Source organism: Miscanthus floridulus, chromosome 19, assembly GCF_019320115.1.
Source record: "Miscanthus floridulus cultivar M001 chromosome 19, ASM1932011v1, whole genome shotgun sequence".
NCBI classification, from domain to species: domain Eukaryota; kingdom Viridiplantae; phylum Streptophyta; class Magnoliopsida; order Poales; family Poaceae; genus Miscanthus; species Miscanthus floridulus.
This window is the reverse complement of record NC_089598.1, coordinates 7,313,402-7,326,653: the sequence shown is the minus strand read 5'-3', so window position 1 is coordinate 7,326,653 and position 13,252 is coordinate 7,313,402. Positions and strand designations below refer to the sequence as shown.

At 45.5% G+C, this 13,252-nt stretch overlaps 1 protein-coding gene across 1 annotated transcript; it reads right to left on the bottom strand.

Annotated features, from left to right (window-relative positions):
- Window positions 1-3,610: 3,610 nt before the first annotated feature.
- LOC136529952 (WAT1-related protein At1g09380-like) lies at window positions 3,611-10,673 on the bottom strand. Its single transcript, XM_066523001.1, has 7 exons — window positions 10,372-10,673; window positions 5,499-5,561; window positions 4,998-5,114; window positions 4,655-4,901; window positions 4,403-4,561; window positions 4,130-4,281; window positions 3,611-3,966 (listed from the first exon to the last, which is right to left on the bottom strand). The coding sequence occupies exons 1-7, from the start codon at window positions 10,671-10,673 to the stop codon at window positions 3,819-3,821; spliced, it is 1,188 nt and encodes a 395-aa protein (XP_066379098.1). The 3' UTR covers window positions 3,611-3,818.
- Between the last annotated feature and the right edge of the window lie 2,579 nt (window positions 10,674-13,252).

The following is a 13,252-nucleotide window of genomic DNA, read 5'->3' as shown; positions in this document are numbered from 1 at the left end:
CGACACTCTAGTGGGAGGCGGCGACCATGTCAGGGGCGTTGAGGAACTTGATACCCGCCTCGATGGGCAGATCGGGGCTGGGAGGTGGCAGAACGAAGAGCACCACGGGCTTGGCTGCCGCGAGCTTCTTCTGCTGGGGCACCGGGGCGCGCGGAGCCTCGATGCGAGCGTAAAGTATGGCACGGCCGCAATGCCCGAGCGGTCTCCAGCCGCAGGAGGAGGTGACGAGGAGGATGCCGGCGCTGACTCTGTCGACGAGGGCAAGGGTGGGCGGCAGGCACGACCCCAGTGGCGCAGCCTGGCGTCGCGGAGGCGGGCGAGGGCCTCGGCCCTCGGGGCGGAGGAAGCAGAGGTGGTCGCCGCTATAGAGAAGGCGAGCGGCGGGGCGAGTGGTAGGGAATGCCGCGATGGCCGTGCTAGTTGGGAATGTCGCCGTCTTTTTTTTATTTTGAGAAACGGTGAAAGAATAAAGGGAAAGGGAAACAGATCTATTGGATTGGCAGTGTACATGCCCAGGAAGTGCGGCATCCGGACTGTTGGATGTCTGCAGTGTAGCATTTCCGAATTTAGTACCTTGGTAGTTAATTATTAAAAATTGATGGTATCTCTCAACATAACTAGGCTGGCGTAATTAATCTAAGAATATTTGTTATTGTCTGCCATAATCTAAAAGGTTGGGCTTGCTAATTAAGCAGCTAGCTAGCCTATGCATGTGCATATATCTTGGTATGTAGGGTCACACACGCATACTTGGTGCATGTGGCCATCTCCAGCTAATGAAATCGATGTGTGATGCGTGTAGGTCTTCTTTTTTTTTAACTTTGATGCGTGTAGGTCTTGACTTGATCACTCAATGTCAAGCAAGCTCATTGCATTGGCGTGAGCACGGAAAACATGCATGCATGTAAACCGCATTGAGTGTCAAGGCTGGGCCTAAGGCGCTGGAGCCTATTGGGCCGACTGGGCCGCAAGAGAAAGCTTCTCGTCTCTTTTGTTTGATGATGTAAAAAAAAAAGGACTATCATAATGCGGCTATGCATTTTTTTCGCGTTTTTTGGGTGGCCATTTATTTTAAGAATTGATTTTTGAGTCGGATTTATTTTGTAAATTTGGTTCAGTCATTGTAGTAGTTAACTGGTTAACTTGTAATTATTTGGTCTGATTTTTCTCTAAGAATAAAGCCAGATATTTCTTCCATTATTCTAATCTAGCAAATTTGCCCGTGCGTTGCTATGGGTGAATGTCAGATTATTCGATTCACTATGTATATTTTTGGTCAATTATTTTTTATATAACAATTAAAACTGTAATAGGTTGTTGTGTAGTTACCTAGACGATTTGTGTCTTGGCAGATTTATCCAATGATTGCATCATCTGTTCGGATATGTCTTTGACACACATTGTTCTAGGTCATGTGCGCACAGGTCATAAGTCCAAGTTATATACGGGACATGAAGAGACGTATGGCATTGTAGGAAGTAAAAAAGATAATTACAAAAATAACATTTTTAACTTTCATATTAAAAGCAAAATATGGTCGTGTGTTGCAACATAACATATACCTTATGACATAAGACCATGCCGCTTGAAGATTTATTCTGCTCCATCTCTTGACGTGTGCGGCCATTGGCCTGCTACCACATCCATTACTTTAATATAAATTTAAAGACCTAAAGTTGTAAATACTTTTTGAAATAAGAAAATACAATGAAACCCACGTTGTAAAGTAGATTTTCACAATTTATCTAAATATATTATTATTTTATTTCAAACATTTTTTTTGTTCTCTATATTATATTATTATTTAATTTGGGCAAATATATTATTATTTAATTTAATGTTGGGCAAGCCGGCTACCGAGGCTCTTTTCTTTGCTACTTTGACGGAGTGTATCTGTGCGGACTGGTGGCCGGTTATCCGTCGATCGTTTTGAGTTGAGCAGGTTTGGACCGGATTTGTCGTAGTAAAGGGCGGAACACAGGCTTGAAGCAGATACGACTAATCCGGACTGGAACGGAAAATATATACAATAATACCGAAGCATAGGAAGTACAACCGAAATTTTGACTCTTTATTATTTTGATTATTGGTTGATTCAGATTTTAATATAATAAAAAAATAATTTTATTCTAATCAAAATTACATCAATAATCAACAATTAGTGATAGAAATAGTTATTTATTAGGAAAGACTAGAGTTCACAGACTTATAATATTGTATTTATATTCGTAAAAACAATAAAAAGAAAAAAATGCACCGTGTGCTTTTTTCGAAAAAACATCTTCACGGAAACGCTCTTTTTTTCGAGGCAGATAAACGGAGAAGACATGTTTCACATACAGACTTGAAAGAAAGAGCAATTCCGTGAAGATGTTTTTTTTTCCTAGAAGCACACGGTGCTGAGCGTCTGGGACTTCTGATGAAAAAGAAAACAAGTACCATATGCGGTACGGGGAGGGAGAGGCAGATACGGATACAGATACAGGATGGGAGAGGCAGAAAAAAATATGGCAGAAATTTTACCTCATTATTATTAGATATAGAAAAAAGCAGGAGATTTGTCAATGCAAGTATCAACCGGGTTAACCCCGCCTAAACCCATATCTCATACGTTTGAGAATTGATTTACTGGCATATCGAAAGAATGAAAAGATATTGATTTATGTGCGGCTTGCATCTCTTCTTATTAGGGCAATATGATCTACAAGTACTGCTCTTGTTTTTGAGAAAAAAAATGATACACACTTTTATATACGCAGCCTACCTTGTTCGGAACATATACTTGTTGCAGTTCTGAACATTATTGTTGCAACATGAGGACGCAAGGGAAGGGAGTCCAACCGACAGACGAACAGAGCTTTAGAGGTGGTTGTGGATTTAGACATTTTCACCAAAAATAAAATGGATTGAGAAGCAACAAAAGAGTTTGCTTATGATTATCTCCCTCTTGGTTGTGTTCTTTTCATGTTTATTTCGAAGCAGCTATATTGGCAGTGTGCGGTCGTAGACACCGGAAACTGTTCCTTTTTTCTAAAAACAAATGATGTGCTGTGTTCAATATCTGTTAGGAAGTCTCACAATGACTATTGCTACTTTTTTGGATAATAATAAATAAATGAATGGCAATGATGCGTGCCTAGTTTGTTGGGTGGACACGTCATCTAGCTAGCTAGTACGTGATCATATAAGCAACTCGCCGTTAGGTCGCCAACAATTGGTTCATGATTCATGAATATGAATACCATCTGCACCCTGTCCCCGGCCTGAAAGGCTGAAAATAAGAAAAGAAAAGAAAAACGAATGCATCATCGACGATATGATTTGTGTCATGCGTATTATGCATGAATAGACACATTGTTTAGGTAGCTTATTAACATAGTTTTTGGCCTGGAGCAAAATTCAAGAGACTGAAACAAGACGGATAGATATATCATGCAACATGCATGCATGGAGGGAAACACACCACCCTCAATGCAGGCTTTATTGCAATTCAATATAGCTAACCTTAAGTACGTCATATATATGTATTGAACTGCATGAATTTTGCATATATATGCTGGTATGCATTATACAACACACATATATAATGCCTGCCAAACTGCTTCTGTATGTTTTGTTTATTTATTTGTAATATCTTCTCTTCTCTTCTCTTCTCTTCTCGGGTGCTCCAATTTACCATCAATGATATATCATCAGTCGTCTCACCTTACCGGCCATCACTAGGTTTACATACTGCCTCATCAGTATATAGTTAGACTACAATTGCTAGCAGCCTCATATATAAATCAGGTTGTTGCTAGCAATTTATTAGAGACTAGCTAGGTCATCTCGCTTTCGCCCCGCCTCTGCTCCTCCTCTTCCTGCTCTTGCTCCAACTTCTTTTTCGTGGCCGTAGCTTGCAGCTCCTTGCCTTTCCCCCACAGGAATGCGTACAGCCCCACGATGATCAGCAGCGCCCCCACCACTCTGCGTGTGCACATATATAAACACCACTTAGCTTAGTAGTTATATACATACATATTTCATCTCGAAATTTACTGATCAACGGCCACTAGACTAGCTCAGTTGTCGGATTTGCTACAGTTGCAGTAGCATCAGGCCTGAAATGAAAAGGTGCAGTCTCACTCACCCTCCAATGTAGATCTTGGTGCCTAGCAGCAGCGAGTCCATCACCGTGGTGATGATCAGTGACAGTGAGTTGAACATGGTAGGGTAGACTGGCCCGCGACGGCTCACCGCCCATGAGATGAGGACGAAGGTGATGCCCGTGTTCAACACACCCTGCACATGATGATCCGTCATCAGCAGAAGATACATGTGTAATCCAATCCATCACGCTATTGATTATACTAGTTAACTACTCTGGTTAATTCGTTGTTGATCAGTATGTACATATAATTACCGAGTAGACGACTGTCAGAAGCTGCAGGTCCCCCTTGAGTCTCCAGTCTGCCCTGTCATGGCTGAGGAACACGCTGATGATGAAGGCCTGTATGCTTCCTGACAGGCACGTCAGCATCGTCCCCCAGTACCTTGATGGAAACACCTTCCCAAGCCTTGCCTGTCGTCATTGGATGCACGATGGAGCCATCAGCCATCACTCATCACAGAGGGAGATGTGGATTTCAGTTCTTCAAGCAAAGACTAGATATACCTGTACGATGAACCACAGGGCGTAGCTCAGGCAGCTGCCGCACAGGAACAGTGTGCCGGTGAGCATGTCACGGTGATGGCCGCCGCTCGCCGGCGCACCGGCGTCGGAGGTCTTCAGCAGGTGCGTAGGCCACAGATGCAGAAGACGGCCTTTGAGCAGGCTCACGATCATCGTGCCGCCCACGCACGTCAGGGCGCCCAGGACTTTCAGCCTGCCAGGCCACTTCCCCAGCGCCACCTTCTCAGCTCTGAATGCATTTAGTCATTTACATACGCATCACACAAATGGGGGACATGCATATATACCACCCAAGGTCCATGTATGCTTTGGTTTGTTTGCGTACCTGACCAAGATGGCGATGACGAAGGTCACGATGGGGATCAGGTTCAGGAAGACGACGGAGTACGCGGCACTTGTGACCTGCAGGCCGTAGTAGTACAGCCCCATCGCCAACACAACTCTGCGGCATATGTAAGAACAATTAATTTACTTCTTCCAAGCACATGTATGGGACGATGTAAGAACAATTAATTTACTGCTCCTGTAATATATTGCATTCTAGGAATTTTAGGACAAATTAAGAAAGAACATAAAAACACATATACCCACATTTTATTTCCTAATTAGATGCTATCATCAACGTGATTGATGGTGATTGGTTGATAAAAGAAAAATATTTAATCCAAAACTGGTTTTTGTCCTCTAAAATGTATTATATTTGAGCACAAATTTTGAATGCTAGAATGCACGGTATTACAGGACGGAAGGAATATGTATCTAGCATTCGTTAGAAAAAAGACAGGGGAGTATGACAACTGAAATCAGGCTGAGTGCGAGTGCTTACGAAAATGTAGCATTTAAGGAAATCCAACCCAACACAGCCAAGTTCAGTTTCTTCCACATTTCCCTGAAACAGACCAAGATGGAAAGAAATCATGAAAAGGAATTGGAGAAGATCAATCGATCGTGCCATATCAGGAGTCAGGACATATATCTTTAATCTCATTAAAAACACTGCATATATAGTATAGCCAACAGTTTGTAACTGCTGTTTAACAAGAAGTTATTAGTAGTACATCGTGATCGTACCATGAAGAACAGCAAGAATGTATAACAGAGACATGTGAGTAATAACATTGGAAAACACTGAAAATGGAAGTAGTAGGTACCGATCTGTCATCAAGCTTTGGCATACACGTTGTGTCCAACAAAAGCTGAATTCGCCTTCTCGATATCGTTGGAGCGCCCCCCCCCCCCCCCCCCCCCGCTCCCCTCGGGTGCTCGCCCGCCCCCTCCACAAAATCCACCACAATCTTCCCTCAATCCCGCTCAAATCCGTCCTTCAGCTTCGGATCCGTTCCCCCCTCATGCTGATCTATCGACTGGTGGGTCTCCTGCCTCCGGTCTTGGCTGCTGTTGTGGTGGCGCCTCCCGTCCGGCGGGCGGCCAACGGCTTCTGGCGGCCGAGCGGTCTTCGCCTGGTGCGGGTGGACCTGCGACTGCCGCAGTTGCCGATGTGGGTTTCGTGGCTGCCGGCGTGCCCGCCGCCACGCATCCTTTGCTGTCGTCGCCACCGTCCCGGATGGGTGGGGCCGGGCTGGGCGCATCCAAGGCCTCCAGCTCCGGGCTGTTGGCGTCTCCTAGTCACCCCACTCTCTCCCCCGACGCCGCCTTGTTCTTCCCTGGCCACCTCTCCGCCGGCAGGTCCAAGCACTTGCGTTGGGAGGATGGCTTTCTCGCCGACGACTCCGACCCGCTCCCCTTCCCCGTCGCTGCTAGCCACGCGTTTAACCCGCTCGAGCGCTGCTCCCTCCTCGGCGAGCGCCCCACCGATGGCAGATGCGGCTGTGGCTGCCATCCAGGTGTCGCGGCGCAGCAGGCAGCGTCGACGCCGTCACCGACGCCGCTGGCGGAGGGCTGCCGCGGCCGCAACGGGTGACTGCGACGCGCCACGCAGGGGCAGTGCGGCCCCGCCCTCTGAGGCTCCGCGGATCCTAGTTCGACTGCGGCTCGGCCCGTGGAGCAGGGTATCCGCCCTTGATGCTGATGGGTGGCAGTGCATCTTGCCCCGTTCTCCAATTCATCCTGTGGGCAACCAGCAGCTGGGTCGGGGAGGTGGTGAGGCCAGGCTTCGGGGTAGGTGCTTCAACTGCCTATCCCAGACTCACCGGGTGGCCACCTGCCGGCTCCCCCGCCGCTGCCTGCGCTACCGCGGGTTTGGGCACATAGCGCGTGACTGCAAGCGGCTGAGGTCCAACATTGTCGCTACTGCCTCCACTTGCCACTCATCGCCGTTGATGGGTGTATGTGCGCTGGGTTGCAGGGCATGGTCGTGGTCTGGCTCGCTTTGCTTCGGTAGCGTTACCGTCAAGGCCACCTCTGGGTTGCCTGCTGATTCATCAACGCCCCATGCCCCATCCGTGATTCCTGCTGCAGGCGAGGTTGCCGTGCACTCCTCCCTGCCTCAGGTTTCCTTCGACGACTTCTTCGACCCCATCGCTTCCGAGATGCAGGCCGTGCCCGCCCATGAGAGATGGGATCCCATGCGCTCCGAGGGGTTGGTCATCATGGAGAAGGCTTCGGGTGTGGGGGTACCAGAAGGAGGGTCACCCCTTCCGGCGCAGCTTTGTGGATCGCCTGACTTGGCCGCGCGTTCACATCTGGAGGATGTTTCCTCCGGTTGGGGGGGGGCGACTGCGTCAATGTGGAGCTCGCTGGCCCATCTCACTCGGCCCCGTCTTCGGACGAGGACCACTCGGGCCACGTGGGGTCACCGTCCAGAAGTCCTTCCCAGCCTGTGGCCTTGTCGCCCATGGGCGCAGCGGCGGCTGTGGCGCCAGCTCCGGTGTCACCAAGTGCAGTCTCGCAGCTTCTGCAGTCGTAGCTTTGCTCTGCCACCACAGAGTCGATCTAGGTCGAACCTCCACATCTCCATGTTCCTAGGAGGCGTCGTGCGGTTGAATGCACATTCTCACCGCCACGTCATAGCGGGAGGCTTTCGCCAAAGAGCAGATGCAGAGCCTCCAACCCGACCGTGCAAGCCCAAAACGTGTTGATGGCAAAATGGGGACTCCGCCAGTAGGATCACGCGCCGCAAGCCGATGCGGAGGGCGATTTCGATGAGTACATGGCCCTATTCGGCGGGCCTCTCTCGGAGTCCAAGCGCGAGGCAATCAGGATGCTCTTCCCGGCAGGCTACGCGATTGAGGGCATCCAGCTGGTGGAGGGGTGGAACTTGAGGTTTAGCCTACCTCTGGGTATCCGCCCTAGGTCGTCCAATCGTTGCCCATTACCTAGTTTACTAGCTCGCTGTTGCTCAACCCGTTGTTGCTTTTAGTCAATCTTGTGGTAGTAGCCGGGCTTCGTCGTAGTTTTCTTTAGTTTTTTTTCTTCTGTTTTTTTTCCTTCCTTCTGCTCGCCTAGGAAACCTTTGGTTACCCAGTGTTGAGCCGTTTGTTATTTGGTTTGATGTTGTCTATTTTCTCTTAATAAAATACGTGCTACACGGCACGTTCGAGAAAAAAACGATATGCAGGTGCTGACAGTGCAGTAAGAATCAATCAAGTGTGGGTTGGCATTTGACATTTGGCTAGCTAATGGCCATGCATGCATTACCCATTAGCAGTGCAATTAGTGGCAGCCAGGCACACCAACAAGCCACTCTAAATCCTGTCCCTGTTCATCAGAGAACTACTAGCTAGCTGGCTCTAGTTGTAGCCCGTAGGCTCTAGTCCAAAAGGACAAAGACAGAGATCAAATCGGTTTGAAATTTCGCGGCTGCGTCGAATCTGAAGGCAGCAGGGGTCAATGGACATGTGGACTGCAATGCATGCTGGTTGAGGTTGTGTTGTCTTTCGGGGGTATGTAACAGTTGGCAGTCAACAACAGATAGTAGCTGCTGCCCCTTGGATCCCGGATGCAAACAGTCATCCATCCGCTCATCTATCACTTCATTCAAGGACCAAATTATTATACTATTATTAAAGAATCATATTTGATTTATACTATTGTCAACCGGCCGGGTGGTAGCGCAACTGAAAAATGTTGTTCCTCTTGGAGGTATATGTAAAATATTTGACCACGGACTCGGTCGTATCCGCCGGTATATATGGACACCATCGAAATGAATGCATGAAGAAAATCTTCTATGATGATATTTCTATATATGTACTTGGGTACGTAAGTATGAGAAGAAACCTTTTAATGAAACACGTGTTAAAGCATGTTTCCGAAAAAAGAAAGTGGAGTATGAGAAGAAAAAGAAAAGTACTGTCGTGCATGCGCATGTGCACGGTATTTTCAAGGACAAAAATAAATGTGCACGATGACTAGTATAGCTTCGGTCCTGCAGTTGATCTTTTTTGTTTCCTTTTATTTTATGTTTCTTAAATTTGTCTTGTAAATAAACTTACTTTATGTTACTGGTTCTGTTTTTAATAAAGGCAACTGTAGGGGCGAAAGCCCCTCCGGATTCTTCCAAAAAAAAAAACTACTGTTGCCATCCCATTTTCAAATAAAATAAAATGAAGTGCGGCGACCAGGGCGTGCATGCATACGAGGGCAACTGGAAAAAATCTAGATATCTTGTGTGGATTCAGTTCAAGTCAAATAAAAAAAATTGTGTGAAAAATCTATATTGTTGAAGCATCATGTACTAGTGTTGACATAGCGACATACGTACTATCTATAGAGTGCTGAGATATTCAGAATGCATATACAGTGTACATAGCGCCATGTTTAGATGCAAAAAATTTTTAAAGTATTGGAAAAATATTATGGTTTTATAAAATACTTTGTCTTTTAAAAGCTACTGAGTATTTGGATGCAACAAATACTGTAGTCTTTAAAACCATGGTTTTGTTAAAACTGTAGTCTTTTTGAAGTTTTAGAAACTCCACTCGTGACATTTTTTTTTCTAAACCACAGTTTTCTATCTCTTTGGCACATAAAACCACAGTTTTATGATACTACAGTTTTCAACAACCGTATCATCCAAACATGCCCTAATTTTTGGAACCAGCAGCAAATAAACTCACAAATTTATGTGTGCATTCAGTTTGTATTAGTGCTGATGCGAGCAGTACGTTCTGGCTCGCGAATGCAATCCAGATAATGCTCGGACCCTTGCTCCAGTGAAAGCTCCGGGTGATGGCGGAAGGTGATCTCGAAGGCCTTCTCCCAGCGGCGCCGGAGTTGATGGAGGACTAGGGTAGATGGGAGATTTGGAGCAACTGAATGGTTTCTCTTGTTTTTGTCTGATGGTATGGTAAGGGAGCAAGAAAAAGGTGCTCCACATCACAGATTCACAGGCGGTGTTAAGGTAACCACCTACTATGCATGTATGGGAGAATAATGAGAAGAAATGTGTCTAGATTAATTCTATATCTATATCTTGTGAATTAGTAGAGTTAATGTTATAGACTTTTATATTGCTATACTTTTTTCATATTGCTATACTTGCATGCCGCGAGTTATTTTTAATTTCTAAAAAAAAACGAGTTATTTTTCAAGTAAAGAACAAAGAAATCAAGGAGGAGAAACTAACAATATATAGCACGCAATGCATGACAAGAATTTTTAACTTGCAGGACAAAATAAATTGTTTGCAGCTATGTATTCTCGCAACCAAAAAAAAAGAAAAACAGGAACTTTTTTTTTTTTGCGAAACGAAAAACAGGGACTTCAGCAGGTAGGTTAGAGGATAGGCACAACCGTACCTCTCGAAGAAGAAGGCGAGTGGAGCGACGGCGGCGGTGGCGACGAGGTTGCGGTGGACGATGAGGACGCAGGGGCGCATGCCGGTGTTGAGGGCCAGCTTCGACAGGAGCAGCATCACCACCGTGAACGCCTGCACCACCACCATGCTCAGCGGCAGCGCCGCCGTCTCCCACGCCGACGCCCCCGCCGGTGATACTTTCACCGGCGGCGGCGGCGCCGGCATGACGGGCATCTCCACTACGATCTTTTCCTCCTCCGTCGCCGCCGCCACCGCCTGCCGATCCTCGCCGTTCGCCGCCATGTGTACTCAACTTCCTTCGACAGATCCTTCCTCCCTAGATAGATGCCGCCGCCGCCGCGTAGACGACGATCGACGAGGAGGGCACGAGCACGAAGCAGCTAGCTAGCAATGCACGGCCGCGGCAAGAAGGGTGGGTGGAGAGTGCGTTGGCATGCAAATGCAATGGAGATTGATGACTGGGAGGAGAAGAAAGTGTAGGTGACTTCAAGGTGTATATATAGGAAGTCGAAGAGAGCGGGGAGAACGTTACCGGAAACAAGGTGTTTGTCGAGTGCAACAATATTTGCCGTGTATTATATTGTACACTCGGTAAAAAAAGATTTTTGTCGAGTGCTTTAAAAAAACACTCAGCAAAATAATTGCACTCGACAAAAAAGACAAAAAACACACAGCAAAGTTTGGCACTCGGCAAACCAGAAAAAAAAAACACTCGGCAAAAGCTAGGCACTCGCAAAGAACTGCCACGTAGGCAACCGCTAGTCAGTGTACCGTCAGTTATTACGTTTGCCGAGTGTCCGTTAGTGCAAACACTCGGCAAACAAATACAATCGGTAAAGAAATATATTTGCCGAGTGTATTTATTTGACACTCGACAAAAAAATATGTTTGCCGAGTGTATTTGTTTGGCACTCGACAAAGAAACAAGTTTTTTTCTCTTCTGACCTTGAAACTTTTTCTGCTCTCCACATACAACGTGTGGTACTCCATGTTAAGACTTGGTATATTTTTGGACCTGTTTGCTATATTGAATTAATTTATTGTATTTCAAGGAATTTTTGGTATAAGTCAAATTTGAACTGCAAGTGATTCAAATAATAAAATAAAATGAGTAGAAAAATGATATTCATGTTATTAAGTCCATTGTGAGGCCTTATCCGAGAAATGAAAAGAAATTTCGAACATCTTGTTCAGGAAACACAACCACGAACGTGTGGCCGAATGGTTTTTAAATTCTAAAAAAAAGCAAATGAAGTCTGAAAATCATGAGATTTGTCATGATGTGATGATATCATACGTGGATGCTATGGTAAAAAATTGAGAAGGTTTCACACAATTTGTCACGTAGGATGTTTACAAACCGAAGCATCTCAGAAGAAGAATTGTTGCGTTGAGAAGGATTCGGTAAGATTTGGAGTCAAAGTGACAGTCAAATTGGGGTTTGGTTTTAAAACTTTTTGTATAGGCAATAGAGAACATATATTGTTTCATGTCAAATTTTGATAATTTTTTTATCCGTTTGATAATTTTAATTTGTTAAGTGTAATTATAAAATTTTAATTGATATAAATTGAATTTGAGTTATAACTGCATGAAATAATTGAATAATATTTGTAAAAAAATCAAATATATATTGTTGAGTGAATTTGATAAGGTATTTTCAAAGTATATCGGAACAAATTTAGAAAAACACGTTATGAAAAAGAAGAAAAAGAAGAAAAATGAAAGAAAATGGTTTGCCGAGTGCCCTTGATCTGGCACTCGGCAAAGCTGGGTTTTGCCGAGTGTCAGATTAGGGGCACTCAGCAAACCCCCCTCATATCCACCCACCCGGCCGCACGCACACACACAACCACCCACACACACGCCCCCTGCCCCCGCCACGCGCACACACACCCGCCACCGCCCCTTGCCCCCTTGCCCCACGCCCGCACCCCGTCGCCTGCCAGACACCCCCCCCCCCCCGACGGCTGGCACCCTCCCCTCGACGGTCGACGCGCTGCCCCCCCTGCGCCCGCTATCCTCCCCCCGGCACCATCTCATCACTTGATAAGGTAAAAAACACAATGTTAGTATATATATATATATAGTGTTTTTTACCTTAATCAAGTAATTTGTAACTAACCGGTAAAGTTCACCAGCTAGTTACAAATTACTTGATTATGTTTTTATCTGTTCCAATCACTGTTAAATTACCAAGACTTATGAGTATATATCTTGGCAATCATGGAATTGAAATTTGAGTAAATTATATTACTGAAATATTGATTAGTATTTTTAGTTTAGAAATAGATTAGTGTTTACTGATACACATGCATGTGAGTACTACATTGACAATATGAAGTGTCTCATTTTTGTGGATTGGTTGTAGAAGCTATGCTTTGCTTTGTACTGTGGTATTATTAGGGCTACAATTTTTTAGCCAGCTATGTTTTGTACCATATTTTTTCAGCTAGCCTGCTCCTGGATGGTCACGTCCTGCCAAAGAGCATGTATGAGGCACATAAACTCCTTCGTGCACTTAAGATGCCATATGAGCAGATACATGCTTGTTCGAAGGGATGCATCTTATTTAGGAAAGAACATGCGGAAGCAAAGTACTATGTGAAGTATAAATCCTCTGGTGATGGTCAGAAGAGACAGCTCGCCGTCCCCATGAAGATCCTACAGTACCTTCCATTCATACCGAGGATCCAACGACTTTATATGACTGCAGAATCCACGAAACAGATGACATGGCATAAATACGGACGTCAATACAATCCTGAGAAGCTGGTGCATTCATTCGATAGTGAAGCATGGACAAGGTTTGATATAATTCATCGTGAGAAAGCTCTAGAGGCTCGTAATGTACGTGTTGC

Coding starts and splice junctions, on each gene's coding strand:
- LOC136529952 (XM_066523001.1), bottom strand. CDS start 10,673: ATGGCGGCGAACGGCGAGGATCGGCAGGCGGTGGCGGCGGCGACGGAG. Junction 4,562..4,654: donor CCCTGTGGTTCATCGTACAG/GTATATCTAGTC, acceptor CAATGACGACAG/GCAAGGCTTGGGAAGGTGTT. Junction 4,282..4,402: donor TTCTGACAGTCGTCTACTCG/GTAATTATATGT, acceptor CATCATGTGCAG/GGTGTGTTGAACACGGGCAT.